This window comes from Meriones unguiculatus, chromosome 15, assembly GCF_030254825.1.
Source record: "Meriones unguiculatus strain TT.TT164.6M chromosome 15, Bangor_MerUng_6.1, whole genome shotgun sequence".
Lineage (NCBI taxonomy): Eukaryota > Metazoa > Chordata > Mammalia > Rodentia > Muridae > Meriones > Meriones unguiculatus.
Window position 1 is genome coordinate 78108893 of NC_083362.1, and position 15074 is coordinate 78123966.

General features: G+C 51.4%; 1 protein-coding gene across 1 annotated transcript; it reads left to right on the plus strand.

Annotated features, from left to right (window-relative positions):
* The first annotated feature begins 1841 nt into the window (after positions 1-1841).
* On the plus strand, positions 1842-11099 carry Agxt (alanine--glyoxylate aminotransferase). The gene is made up of 11 exons (XM_021632080.2): positions 1842-2127; positions 2220-2412; positions 3471-3535; positions 4023-4123; positions 5194-5264; positions 6102-6186; positions 7026-7121; positions 7773-7842; positions 9816-9911; positions 10209-10337; positions 10740-11099. Exons 1-11 carry the CDS (start codon positions 1897-1899, stop codon positions 10845-10847), a joined length of 1245 nt encoding a protein of 414 aa, XP_021487755.1. The 5' UTR covers positions 1842-1896; the 3' UTR covers positions 10848-11099.
* Positions 11100-15074: the final 3975 nt, after the last annotated feature.

The following is a 15074-nucleotide window of genomic DNA, read 5'->3' on the forward strand; positions in this document are numbered from 1 at the left end:
GGGTTGCTGTCCCTAGGGAAGTAGAGACTACTCAGAAGACAGGAGGTCCCCAGCTACCACCAAGCCCCTAGACTTGGTGATAACAGCTTGAGTGCACTTGGAATAAAGGAGGGGGTGACCTGGAGCTTGGGAGTGCATGCAGAGGCTTAGGAGGTCCCCAGGGTCCTGACCAGTCAGCCCTGCACCTGATCTCTGTCCAGCTCAGGAGTAGGACCCGGGGCACCACTGCTTTCCGGCCACTGTTCTGGTTCCTGTTGTTTGGATGCTCGTGACCTCACTGTCACCAGTTGTCAAGGTCCAGGGTTGCCCTTTCAGAGGGGCCTCTGGTCCTATGAGGCCACAGTCTGGCTCCTGAGCACCATGAGAAAATAAAACCGCAGTCAGCAAACCCGGTTTTCAGAGGCTAGCATCCCTCCTATCCCCCCTCCCTTCATGCTGGGATACAGGGGAGGGGCCTCACCAAAGCAGGGAGAGAGGGTTAGGTTGCCTCTTTACTTCCCAGGACCCTCAGTTTGGGCTGGTTCCTCCTCTTTAGGAGCCTACGGTTTAGAGAGAGACACAGAGCAAGCTCTGAGAGAGCTGGTTGGTTATGAGTGTGAACTTGACCCTAGAGACCTCTGACAGGGAGGGATGTGATGTCGGAAAGCCTTATGCCCAAATTGCCTGCAGTAGGTGAACCTGAGGCTATGTGAGTGTGAAAATGAGTTTGAATTGGCGTGCATGTAGAAGCTGGCGTGAGCTGTGTGTGGCTATAGAAGTTAACATACTTGTGAGAGAAAGCTGAGTGTGAGAGTCAGTGTGTATGAGTTGGCCATTATGTAGGAGTGTGAGAATATGTATATGAGTATGGGTAACATATATGAGTTCTGTGTTTAAGTGTGAGAGACGTGTGTGAATGTGAGTTTTGTGTGAGTTGTGTGGATATGAGTGTGACCTGTGAGAGGGTATAGTTGTACGAGTAACTGCAAGAAGGGGATGCTGGGAGGGGTCAGTCTCCGTGCAGCGTCTCAGTGAGCACGTAAAGGGGAATTCGGGGTGGAGCCTCCACGTTTCCACGTGGGGCCTCGGTGGGGATAAATGCATGAACCAGTATATGTCTGCAATTAACCATTTTTAGTTATCAACATATAAAAAATATGATGTTTTGTCTTTAAAATCTTTATAATGGGTTTATTTATTGATTTTTCTGATTTGAGGGGTAACTCTTTTTTTATTACTTGGGAATTTTATACATGTGTTAATGTATTTTGGTCAAACCCACCCGTTCTTTACCTCTCCAATCCAATTTCTCCACTATCTCCCCCCTTCACTTTTCCATACCCAACTTCATGCCCCACCCCCCCAAGCCAGCCAAATTTCCAGCATGAATGGGGCAGGAGACCGTGAATCCCATCCCTTCTGAGAAGCTATTGGTGATTGACAATGCTGGGAGGGAAGGTCAGTTTCCCTCAGGCCTCTGGTGGAAGGCCACCAGAGGTGGAAGGCCACCGCGCTGTGGTGGGTAGTCCTGTACCTTGCACGTGCAGACAGCACCAAATGAACGAAACTGTATTGGGACATAGCCACACCCAGCCTGGTTGCTATGAGACCCACTGCTCAGGTGGGGGTTGCAATACTTCAGTCCTAGGGGCCTCAGACCCTGCTCTCTGACTCTTGAAGAAACGTTCAGACCCCTGGCTGGGCTGCACGGGGGACCCAGGGATGCTCTCCATGCCCCTGCTCTTTGTCGGTACACCAAAGGTTCCCCTCCCCCCACCCCGTGGAAAGTTTACACCTCCACTGTCCTGACGAAAAGACAAACATCGATCAGGGTTAAACTGACACTAAAAGGGCAGGAGCAACAGGAACTCACCAACCAGGCCTCGCCTCTGAGTTCAGCACAGAGCTTGCTGGGAAATGTTCCGGATGTTGGCCAAGGCCAGTGTGACGCTAGGCTCCAGAGCAGCAGGTTGGGTACGGACCATGGGCTCCCACCAGCTGCTGGTGCCACCCCCGGAGGCTCTGAGTAAGCCCCTGTCAGTTCCGAAGAGGCTCCTGTTGGGCCCAGGGCCCTCCAACCTAGCTCCACGAGTGCTGGCGGCCGGAGGTCTGAGGGTGATGGGCCACATGCAGAAAGAGATGTTTCAGGTAGGGAGGGCTTGGCGGCGACAGCCTCCATTTAGGGGCGGTGGTCTGGCGGCGGGCAGAGGAGAGGAGTTCACTGTGTGCCCACTGTCTAGATTATGGATGAGATCAAGCAAGGCATCCAGTATGCGTTCCAAACCAGAAATCCCCTCACATTCGCTGTCAGCGGCTCGGGACACTGTGCCATGGAGACTGCCCTGTTCAACCTCCTAGAGCCTGGGGATTCCTTTCTAGTTGGAGCCAATGGCATCTGGGGAATGCGGGCTGCGGAGATTGCCCATCGCATTGGTAAGGGAGAGTGTCTGGTGACCTTCTGCTATCCCTTCAGAGGACTCTTTGGGGGAATCCAGAAGCTGTCTCCTCCAGATCAGGCTCTGGCCTGTGCCTTTGGATTGGGCACTCCTTCCTGTAGCCCTACGGCCTCTACCTCCCCCAGCTGCTGCCTCCTCCAGACAGAATCAGGGCGTTCTCCCCTCCCCAGCATAGGACAGCAGACTGGCCTTCCAGAGTTAGGACAAGATTGTTTCTGGAATGCATGGAAAAGGTGCTGCCAGGAAGCCCTTGTTCTGAGCCCCAGCAGCTCTCTGGGGTCCTCGGGAAGATTGGAATTTCAGAGGCTGACTCTGTCCCCAAATCTCAGCACCTTGTCCATGCGCAAAATGAGAATCCAGGAATACTTCTTCCTCCATAGTCTGAGATGGAAGAGGGTAGGCATACACTCAGACTTCTGGTAGACCCGGGCATTTGCAAAAGGCCTGCATGGTTCACAAGTGTATGGGCACCATACAGTGTTGATGGGCACCAGTTATCCAGGCTCTAACATCTAGGCAAGCTTCTCCTTTTCTCCCTTCACTGAGACTTGAGTGGTTCAGGTTCCTTCCCTGCTAGGACTCTGGCTGTGAGCAGGGTCATGTAACATAGGACTCAGAGACAAGCAGCAGGACAGGTGCTTGGTTCCTGGAGTTATCAGATCCACAGGTCAAGGTCAGCTTCATCCTATCACCCTTCATTCAGGCAAACAATGTGAGACACCTGTGAAGTCCACTAGGGTTAGGTAGGATACCATACCACCTGTGGTGCTCAGGGTGACCTCATATAGACATTATCTATCTGATGAGGCTGCCTAGAGCCTCAGGTACCATGGCCTGAGGAGGGACACCCACCCCCACCCCCGCCAAGCTCTGGATTCAAAGCCATGGAAGCCAGGACAGTACTGTATCTGTGGGAAAAGCAGCCCTCACACAGCATGCTCCACTTCATCTCTGAATGGGATCATGAATGAGCCAGGGTGAATGGGGTCCTCCATACTGTTCCCTACTCACTACCCATTCTGCCCCTGTCCTCAGGAGCCCATGTGCACCAGATGATCAAGAACCCTGGAGAATGCTACACTTTGCGGGAGGTGGAGGAGGTACTGGGACTCTGAGTCATCCCTGGAGGGGTTGGGCTGGTTTGCTGGGACCAGTGGCTTGTCTAGGTGTGGCCATAGGAGGGGCTCCTGTACCCAGGACCAGAGAAGCTTTCTTCTGTCTGAAAACAAAATGGAGTCTGGGATACAAACCTGTGGGCAGGGAGGCATGACCTGTTACTGAACATCAGGGTTCCAGCCCCTCCCTGTGGGGTCAGCCCAGCTCCAACCTCCAGGCCACAAGGCAGGCAGGGTCCTGGCCGCTGCTCTCCACAGGTCTTCTGCTCATTCTCCTCCCTCATTGTGCACAGACAGAAAGGGGGTGAGGCACATCGCATACCTGCTTTCTAACTTGGCCTACTCCGCTTTGGAGGGATGTGGGTATTTGCGGATGAGCCTAACCTTGCCCTCACAGGCTCCTTTGTAAGGAGCTCGCTGATCCACAGAGAGGTTCCTATCAGTACTCACAGCTGTCACCCCCATCCCTCAGGGCCTGGCTCAGCACAAACCAGTGCTGCTGTTCCTGACCCACGGGGAGTCATCTACTGGTGTGATGCAGCCTCTGGATGGTTTCGGCGAGCTCTGCCACAGGTGAGCCTGACCTATCATGGCAGGACCAGGGCAGAAAGCACACAGCCTGGCTGGATGATGCTAGCAGGGAGGCACAATGCTGACAGTGGAACGTGGCCCAACTGTCCTTGTTTCACCTTCCTTCCTACCACTGTCACACAGTACGGGAAGGTTTTGCTCCAGGCTGAATATGTCTTATTATCATAATTTTATTTGATGAGGACCCAGGGGCTGGAATAAAACCAAGTACCCAAAAGCCAAATACCCCCTTAGTGGTACTGACCTTGGAGGGATCTGTGGCTGGCAAGGGCTAGTGCATCTCAAAAGGCTGTATGCATCTCAAAGCCTGCTCCCAACTCACCCAGAGAGTTCCCTAGCCCCAAGGCTGTTCCTTGCCTGCACTTCTTCCCCAACCCCACACAGGGGTTTACAGGAGAACTGTTCCAGCACATGGTAGCCCCTCTGCTGTTTGTAGAGCTGACCACAGGACAGAGAGGATCTTGGCAGGGCCGTAGAGGGTTACCAAGGCATGGTCTTCAAGGATGTGGAGCCCGTATGGGCACAGTCCCCCACCGAAAGAGCCCCTCACATAGAGTCCTGCCCATGCATGAAGCCTCATTAGACATCTATGGGGTTCAAACCTTACCCATGGCTGTTCTTCCATGAGGAAACCTGGGTAGAAGAGGATGAACACGCTCACTGATACTTGAGATGGCCTCTGACCTCTAACAGCTCTGTGTCTGTGGCAGGAGGCCAAGTGTACAGCTATCAGTAGAGGGAAGCCCAGACCTTTATGCTGCCAGGTTACTGAAACCCACGCTAGCTCTTGGCACTCAGAACCCTGGCTTCCTAGGTTGACCCTCATATGTCTCTGAGAGGTACTGAAGCAGAGCCATCTGGGTTATGACCCACCCATCCATGCCCCATATAGATACCTGCCCAGCACTACAGCTGCTTCCTCTATGCCCTTCCAAAGACTTTCGAGCTCCTCCCATCCCCACCCATACCAGACACCCAGTCCAGGCTGAAATCTGAACTCCCAGGATCCCTCCTTCGTCACTGTGCTGCCTCAATGCCCATGACTCCCCCAGGTACCAGTGCCTATTCCTGGTGGACTCTGTGGCATCACTGGGCGGGGTCCCCCTCTACATGGACCAACAAGGTAAGAGCATGCCTATACCCTCCATTCTCCAGGTTACAGTTATCCACTGTAAAACTCTGAGGTTACCGAAAACTCAGTATGACAGTTCGTGTAGGTCCACCAACAGACCGCAACTGGGTTTATGGCCCTGTCTCCACAGGCCCTGGCAAAAGAGGTTATGCAGCTTGCAGTTTGCTAGACAGAAAGTCCAAACAGCATGGCAGGGTCTCTGGCCACATCACCTCATGGGGAACAGCAACAGCAACTAAGCCAGAGGAAGAGATCACAGGATGAGGAGCCAGAGATTAGGAAGGGGAAGGCTTGTTCTTTCATAACAGCCCTCTTCTGAGAACGAGGCAGGGTCAGCTTCTGAGGACAGTCAGTGACCCAGTAACTTCCCAATAGGCCCTGCCTCTCAGAGGTCCCAGCCCTCCCATACCACACTAAAGACCAACCACAGAAGCCCCTAGGGACATACACACTACACCGTAGCCCTGGGGCAGCACAGACTTTGAAGTAAATCAACAGCCTGAGTTTCTTCCAGGCCATCAGACAGGGTGTGGGGGTGCAGCAGGAGACAGCTGCTCCTCTGGGGGCTATTTTGGAGGCCCTCCATCTACAGTAGGAGCAGACAGGAGGAGGAAAGTCATGCTAAGAGGATCCAGCTTGAGGTCATAAATATGACAAAAAAAAGTTCTGAGATCCAAAACCAGGACTTTCCCATACCCCTCCTGGTTTCCACCTATCAGTGGAATATTGGTCCACCAATCACAGGACACGGTATAGATCAGTCTAACACACCTACTGGGTGAATTCCTCTGTGGAATTCAGACACTCCCTTTTCCATCCCTGTCCTAGGCATTGACATCTTGTACTCTGGCTCCCAGAAGGTCCTGAATGCCCCACCAGGGATCTCTCTCATCTCCTTCAGCGACAAGGCCAAGTGAGTGATCCGCACCTTGCTTGCGTTGGGGTATGGATGCTGATGGGACACAGCTGGCCCTTAGAGGGAGAAGAGAAAGGCCCCATGTTGAAACCTCTCCCTGCTCACCCTGCTGGGATGCCCTAAAAGCCAAGATGTGCTCCAAAGATGGTAGTGGGTAGGGGGAAAACTCATGCCAAGGCCTGAGCTGTGGGCAGCGTCAGAGGCTGGCCATTGTCACGCTAAGGGCTGATCCAATGTGTCTGGATGCTCAGAGCTCAGGACCCATCCTTCAGCCCCAGCTCATCTTCCAGGAGTTGGCGTAGGAGCTGCCAGAGACAGGTAAAAGCCACCCCTTACTCTGCAGCCCCACCCTCACATCACCTCAGGCTCCTGGTATCTACATCCTGGATCTAGATAGTGAGGGTTGGAGGAAGAGACAAGGTAATCAGAGAGATACCTCAGCAGATAATGACCATCAGCTGCAACCAGCCTTTGAGTTCAAACCCAAGTGAGTTGATGTTCATCCGGTCAGGAATTCTTCCTGGTTACCACGTCAGACACCAGCAGCACCACAGGGAAAGTGGGGGCTAAGACCTGTGCGGGAAGAGAGGAAGCTCATCAATCAGGGGTGCAGTGAAGGGTTGAGGAATCCCGCCTGGTAAGCAGTATGTAAACCAACCCTGGGCCTCAGTTTCCCTGAGAAATGAGACAGCACAAGCCTGTGGGTGGAAGTGGAAGAAAGGTACCCACATGACAGTCCCACCACAATAGGCTTTCTGTCCCTGCCCCCCAACATCTGTGACCCAGGACAGCCTAAAAGCCAGAGGCAGGTACTCAGACTGCTTTCTCTTGCCCAGACACAAGGTCTACTCTCGGAAGACAAAGCCAGTCTCCTTCTACACAGACATCACCTATTTGGCCAAGCTGTGGGGCTGTGAGGGCAAGAACAGAATGTGAGTGTCAGGAGGGTGAGGGATGAGGGTGGCAGGGTGCCTCCCCCCGCCCCACCCCACCTCTTATCCACCATGTAAGCCAAGTTCTGCATTTTATGCCTTTGTGCCTTTGAGCCTCTGTGACCTAACTGGGGAATCTTGTGCTAGCCATTCAGTCCAGGCCCAGAGGCTTGGATCTAATAAACACCCTGCCCCCACTGTCGTTTCTCTAATCCTTGTTACTAGTTACACCCCTCAGCTTTCTGCACCTGGCTCTGCTGTATCTTCCCATTCCAGGCCTCAGTTTACCTTTCTTGGAAGGTTAACCAGAGGTTCCATAGGCCGTCCTGGTCATAATGCTGAGGGGTCTTGTATGAAACCCAAGACAGGGTATCGGAACGGTGCTCTGCACTAGTGGAGACAAAGGGCCCGGTGCTGGTTTTGCACGAACATGGAGTCTTGGTAGGGAGGAGGCCATCAGCCATGTACCCCTCCCGTCTCCCCGCATGTTGCCGGGCTCTGTGTGGGCCTTCCCTCCCTGGCGTCTCTGACTGTGTGACTCTGAAGCTGGAAAGTGTCCCTGGGAAATGGTTGTCTCCGGTTTAGACCCTGGGCTGCTGGGGTGTAACAACCACACCGAGACAATGAAGCAGGCTCTTCTTTGTTCCCCAGAGTTCACCACACCACGCCTGTCATCAGCTTGTACTGCCTGAGGGAGAGCCTGGCACTCATTTCAGAGCAGGTAATAGGAGGGACTTCAGCCCAAGGGGAGAAGAAGGGGCGGGAGGAGAGAAGGACACCCCTTAGTCTGGGGTGCATCCCAGAATGGGTACCTGTGGCATTCTTCCTTCACTGCGACTCCCTTAGAGTGCTCTGGAAAAAGGAGACAAGAGGGATCCTAAGGCAGCAGTGAAGTGGTTTGCCAATAGACGCAGGCTTTGGAGTAGCAGGGAAGCTGTGGTGTAGCAGGGAAGATGGGATCGGGGAAGGACTGACCGCTTCGAAGAGGAAAGTGGAGCATGGCAGTGGGCAGACTAAGAGGACAGAGCCCAGCATAGATAGAGGCTCTGGTCTGAGCATTCAGTTACAGAGCAGATCACAGGGGAGGTGGGAAGAGGGGGGCTCCCAAGAACAGAGGGGTGCTCTGAGACAGGTAGGCATGGTGAGAGGGATGGGGCACACATGGCTAAGTGGTTGGCAGATCAATCTCTCTCTTAGTTCATTTGTGTCCTTCTAACAGAAAGCCACGGCCAGAATAACTTATGGTTAAATTAATTTGGCTCATAGTTTTTAGAAGCTTAGTCCATAGTAACATGTCTGAAGATATCACAGAGGCCAGAGCCAGATGGAGCAAGAAACGGTTACTCTGGCTTTAAAACAAAACAAAACAAAACAAAACAAAAAACAACAACAACAGCAAAAAACAAAAAACAAAAAAAAAAAAACTAAGCTAAAGCCTCATGTAGCCTCAAACTTGCTGTGTATCTGCGTGCCGGGCTAGCCTTGAATTCCCAATTCTCCTGCATCTACCTCCCAAGCTCTGGGATTACAAGCATGCACTCCCATGGTCAGCTGCCTTCGGCTTTGTTACAAACCTCTCCAACTGACACAAGCCAATACCACCTGTGGCTCCTGTATTGCTGGCCAAGACAGTCTCCATACAAGCCCTGGGGACATACTTGGCCACTGCAGCACTCCCCAAAGAAGGGTTTGACACTCTGCAGGCATGTGCAGGTTCCAGGCCAACTGGGCCAGTGGTTGTGCCCTGTGCAAAATAAACTCTTAGAAAATGGAGGTGAAGCATGGCTATAGGCCCATTTGGTTGCATAGGTCACCAGACAGAAAAAATAACCAAAGTTTGGCCACTTCCTCTGAGCCCTGATGTCCTTCACAGGCCATTGCCAGCCACAGAGGCCAGGAAGAGGCTGTGGGCTGTGGCTACCATGTTTGCACTTTTAGAACCACTCATGAAGCCATTGCATGCGAACTAGATTAGAGACGAGATGACCCGTGATCTGGACAGTCGCCTGCACCAGACCAGGGCTCTGAACTGGGGGCACATCTCTGCGGAACAAAGACTAGGGCTGAACCGCATAGGGAAAAATAAAGATATCACGGGTAGCCAGGTATGGTGGCACCTACCCGTAATCCCAGCATTCAGGATGCTGGTGCAGGATCAGGAGTGTGTGATCTGAGCTACATACTGAGACCCTAAACATGGAAGAAGGAAAAGTATTGGGAAAGGGGTTAGCTCAGTGTGCTAGAAGATGGTGAGTGCCAGTGGCCCCTGGAAAGCAGCTGGTGAAGTGACAGTGGGACTGGAGTAGGGAGCACTAGTTACTACGGGTCTCCTAGGACTAGGGTCAGAATGACTGGGACCTGACCCTGATCACACCACACCCATGTGGCCAGCAATCCCAGCCTCCTCAAGGGGCAACCCACCCTTTGAAACATGTCCTTCCTGTCTTCCCAGGGCCCACTGGATACCCATAGGAGGCTGGGACCCGCCTCTCTCTCTCTCTCTCTCTCTCTCTCTCTCTCTCTCTCTCTCTCTCTCAAGCAAACCCAGAAATCATCCTCTTTCCTCAAGCTGTCCCAGCATAGACCCTCTTGTCTCCTCAAAGCCTGGGGTTCCAGAAGAAGTTGTCTCGGTATACCTAGGCTATAGAGGGGCAAGCGTGCTGCCTGCCTGTCACGGCCACCTTTTCCCCTTAGGGCCTGGAGAATTCCTGGCAGCGGCACAGAGAGGTCACAGCGTATCTGCACAAGCGCCTGCAGGAGCTGGGCTTACAGCTCTTTGTGAAGGATCCGGTGAGGAGCCCATGGGAACGGGGTGTCAGGTGACTGAGCCAGGTACTAGTCCACTGGGGAGGGTGGGGCTATAATCAGTTGGGAAGACCAAGCACCATGTTTCCATGGGACTTGGGCCTCCAGAAGCTGGAGGCAGCCTCTTTAGCCCCTTGGCAATCTCTTGATGCCTCCTATTTCCTGCCAAGAAAGCCCTGCTGCCACCACTAGTTGGCCCTTTCTCTGTACTCTGAGAGCCAGCACAGGTCAAGCAGCATGAAGGGCCCCAGTCCCTATGATTGAGCCTGGCACTTCTTGCAGGAAATCCGGCTGCCCACAGTTACCACCGTGACGGTGCCTGCTGGCTACAACTGGAGGGACGTCGTCAGCTATGTGCTGGACCACTTCAACATTGAGATCTCTGGTGGCCTTGGACCCTCTGAGGAAAAGGTGAGCAAGCTCCTGGAGAGCCAGGGCTTTGTAACCAGAGGCACTAGACAGCCTGTTTTGAGTCCTGTTGCATGCCCCATCTGTGTTGGGTCACTAAAGGGCCAGGGAAGGCATTATCACTTCAAGTAGAGTATCTTCAGCCCTTTCCATCCTAGGAGGGAGCTTTACCAGGTATCTACTCTGAGTGCTGAGTGACCTTCCTGGTCAGACCACTGCACTCTATGCCTCGGGTACAGAAGGGATGGCTAGTTCTGGCCCTCGTATGGCATGCATGAGGCCATTTCCCTTCTGCATACCAAATGGAAGGTGATCCCATATGGTAAACCTTACCCCACTCTGACCAGCTCATCAGGGCAAAGGCTGCAGACAGAGGCTCACATCTGCCTGTTCTGTGCCTACCAGGTTCTGCGGATTGGCTTCCTGGGCTACAATGCCACCATGGAGAATGTGGACCGTGTGGCCGAGGCCCTGAAGGAAGCCCTGCAACATTGTCCCAAGAACAAATTGTGAGCATCTTCTCACAAGATTATGCCCTCGTGAAGGGGCTGGGAGTAGCACAGAAACCAAGAGACTGCAAGGTCACCAGGCCTGGGGACAGCAAAGCTGCTGACAGCCAGGCCACATGGGAAGGAACAGGCTGAAGCTGCCCTTCTTCCCACAAGTGGGACCTTTGTGAAAGGGGACGCTAATCACCTTCCCAATGGAGCTGCAGTCTGCAGGCCGCTGGCCTTTGGGAATATTCAATAAAGTGCTGGTCAGGCATCTCCTCCGACTGTGTGGGGCTGGTCCTGGGGTCCTCAGCTGCCTGCACAGCCCAAGTGTGGCCCTTTGAAGGGAACCCCTTATTCTAGAGCCTGCTCACAGATCCTTTTCCAGGGATGAGGATACCATCTTCAATTTCTAAATGTCATTCACCATTCCCAACACACTCTCATAATGGTGTCTTTAAAACACCCACAAACACATGACCAGAATCCCAGCTCATGACCATGGAGGCCACATCCATGACCCTTAGCCCTGAGAGAACCCTGAGCCCCAGTTCCCTGCCTTGCTTGTCCCCCACACCTCACTTCTGGTCCAGCTGTCTGGAGCATACTGGGAAGCTATATACAGAGATCTGGAGGGGAAGGCTGGCGAGCCCCCTCTTTCCAGGTTATCAGTAGGAATGCATCTACTGGCAGAGAATGGTTGACCTGGCTATACCCCCATCCCTCATACAACTGGTCACAGTTGTGTTCTGGGCTATGTTCCTGAGCCAATAGAGGCTGCTGCCCCGTGGCTCCTGGGGACCAGAAGAGACAGTCTTGAGGTACACACAAACAGAGTAACAGAGCTGTAATCAGTGCAGTAAGAGGACCTGAGCAGAGCAGGGTTCTTGGAGGAGTCTGGAGAGTCCATCTGGAGAATCCAGGGCCCATGTGGTCACTTAGAACTGGGCCTTTGTCCAGAAATCAGCTGTATCTTAGTTTGATATCTCAAGAGGCTGACTCTGAGGTATGCGAGTGGTTTGCCTGAGAAGTCTCAAGAATCCCCTGGCTCTGACCCAGAGCTGTGTCACCCGTGGACCACACACATTCTCTGGCCAGAGTCTGCACAGCATCTTGGGCCTTCCTGCACACATGCGCCTGACTGTCCTCACCTGCATGACCACACTGTAGAAATTCTGTCCTTTTACCTGCAGGAGATGGACACCTGATTTATTTCCAGTTTGAGGCTTTAATAAACACAACAGTCTCCCAATTCAAGGCTTCCTGTGACTGTATACTTTCACTTATTTTGAGTAAATGAGAAGGCTTTCAGTTACAGGATGCCTTGACTAGGAGATACTGTGTGTAAGGGCTGTGGCCGGTCCATATCCTGGCCCAGGAGGCTGGTATCCTTTTGTTCTAGCAACTGTCAAACTAAGTTGGTTGTATGTACCCTCCCCTGGTGATTGACAAGTTTGTATCTTTTCCTGTGCCACTGCCTACTTGTAAACCATCTTTAGAGAAGTGTCAGTCCAAATAGTTTGCCCACATACATATTTTCCCCTTTTAGTTGCTGAATTGTGTGTGTGTGTGTGTGTGTGTGTGTGTGTGTGTGTGTGTGTGAAGACCAGAAGTAAACTTTGGGGTGTCTTCCACCCATGTTTTTCCACCTCACCTTTTGGCATAGGGTCTCTCATTTGACTTAGAACTCACATTTTGGCTAGGTTGACTGTCCAGCAAACCTTCCCTCAACTAGCGTTAGGATTACAGGTGTGCACACATGTAACCATATATGATGCTGGGGATCTGAACTTGGGCCTTCACGCTTGCTTAGTAAGCACTTTACCCACTGAGCCATCTCCCCAGCACCGTATTGGATTTACTTTAAAAATATTTTCAACCCAATCAGATATTTGTGTCCCAAGGGTCTCCTTGCTCTATGCCTCACCTATTCCTTTCCTTACTGATGGCTCCAAAGAGCAGGTCTGTTTAATTTTGGTGCAGTCCTGTGGCTTTTCTTTCTGTGATCTGTGCCCCAGAAGTCTTTCTACGTTGAGACGGTGATGACTCTTCCTGTATTTTCTTTTGGAGTTATAGTGTAGGTCCATATCTTTTGCTTCACGGTGTGAACATGGAGCAAGGTGCATTTCTTCATAGCAGTTCCCAGTTGGCCCAACAGTACGCTTGTTAAACAAGCCTTGCTTTCTCCCTTCAAGTGACCTGCCAAGCTGGCAAAGATCATTGGCTACATATGTGTGAGTTGGTTTCTGGCATCTGTTTTACTCTGGCTGCTTTTTTGGTCCTAAGTCAATCTACCTTATCTCAAAATTTGGAGCTAACAGTAAGCCTGAATAGGAAGCAATCTCTCTCTCTCTCTCTCTCTCTCTCTCTCTCTCTCTCTCTCTCTCTCTCACCCTCTCTCTCAATCTCTCTCTCTCTCTCTCTCTCTCTCTCTCTCTCTCGCTCTCGCTCTTTTGCTTGCTCTCATTCTCTCCCTCTCCCTTCCTCTCCTCCCCCTCCCCATCTCTCCTCCCAACAGAGAGAAGGAAAGAGAGAGAAAGAAGGAGAAAGATTTTTCTTATTCTAAAACCTTCAAATTTCCACATAAAATTTGAGCTTATTTTGTCTGCTTTTACAAAATAGATTCCTGGAATTCTTATCATATTTTCCCAACTATCAGGTTAAGGATAGTAAGAATCTTAGAAATACCATAAATTTGAATTCATGAGCCTAAAACAATGTTTCAGGTTTTCACTGTAATGGACTTGCAAATAACTTTTGATTTATTTATTACTAGGGGGCTGCTTTTTTGCTAATATTATAAATGGCATTTAATTTTTTAATTTACAATTGCTTCATTTTAATATTTTTATGCTAGTCTTATATCTATAGGCCTTGAAAGGCTTCCTTATAGTTGTCTTTAGATTTTCTAAGTGGTTAACCAAGTCGCCTATGAATGATGAGTTATACGTCTTTCCTAATTCTAAAAATCCACTTGGTCTTAATTTTTAATTTGTGTCTGTTGAGGTCAGAAATCATATTGTATATGGATCTTCGCTCTGTGGAAATGCACTGAAATTTGGTCTTGTCAATGGGGGTGGGCTTCTCCACACAGCATTCAGGGTAGCTGGTGACAGAGTTCTTCCAGTCCTCTGCACATGATCTTGCCGATCTTTTTCTATCAGGTGCCTAGAGTGGAGTGTTCATATCTCCAAGTGTCCAAATGTCCTTGTGGGTCCTCATGGATTGTGGAGTCTTTAACTTCAGAACGTCTGGGCCTTCATGAGGATTCTCTTTGCATGTCATTTGCAGCCGCCTTCAGCTCTGTAATCTCCTGTCTTACATCTGTGTGTTTCTTATGGGTCTCTTATCGCCACAATTAAGGAATGATTCTATTTCTTGAAGCTCTGTTTCTGAGAAGACCATCCCTCACGGCTGCCTTCTATGACACCAAGGCAAGGGGGAGGAAAGGGGGAGGCCTGGTCACCAGGTATGATGACAGGAGGGTACAAGCCACTGTTCTTGTTACTTATCTGTCCACTCCCTCTGCTTGACTGCCCAGATAGACTGCTTTAACTGTCCTCCAAATCTATGCTGCATCACCACTGACATCCTCCACTCCTGCCCACACACACAGGGGCCTGTGGCAATGGGAATGGGATCACACGGTATCTTGAGGATTCTTTGTGCATGACACTCCCTTGTTTTAGGGCGTCCTATGGTGGGGCTTTCTGAGATCCACATAATATGCCCGAGACTGTGGTCAACTACGACACAGCCTTGCTGTAGAAGCGACCTGTGTGCCAGTCCCACCCAAAAGCGACAGCTATCTCAGTCACTTAGTTGATGGACATTCCTCGGCGACATATATACATAGTCTTCAAGATCCAGAGAGATCACCGAGCACCCAGGCAGACAGGGCAAATTCCTGGCCTGTGCCAGGTCTCTGAGGTCAAGTGCTTTGCCTATGCGGCAGATTGTGAAATGGTACAAAACCTCCCCCATTTGCCTTATGGAATGAGCACATTTTATGAGCCTGCAGCCATATCCACTCTAAGGCCCACAGGCTGCATATGTCCCAGAACAGCTATGAACGTAGCCCAGCCCATTTGTAGACCACCATGCCACGTAGAAATGTGAAAAGTTGAACACCTATGTAAGGCCCTGAAGAACTGGCCAGCGAGCCTTCCTGGTTCTGATCTACATAGTACCCTCAGCACAAACCCATTTTGTAGCCTGTTTCCCAAGTCCTGTCTCTTGTCCAGGACAG

Coding starts and splice junctions, on each gene's coding strand:
- Agxt (XM_021632080.2), top strand. CDS start 1,897: ATGTTCCGGATGTTGGCCAAGGCCAGTGTGACGCTAGGCTCCAGAGCA. Junction 3,536..4,022: donor CTTTGCGGGAGGTGGAGGAG/GTACTGGGACTC, acceptor CCCATCCCTCAG/GGCCTGGCTCAGCACAAACC. Junction 4,124..5,193: donor TTCGGCGAGCTCTGCCACAG/GTGAGCCTGACC, acceptor TGACTCCCCCAG/GTACCAGTGCCTATTCCTGG.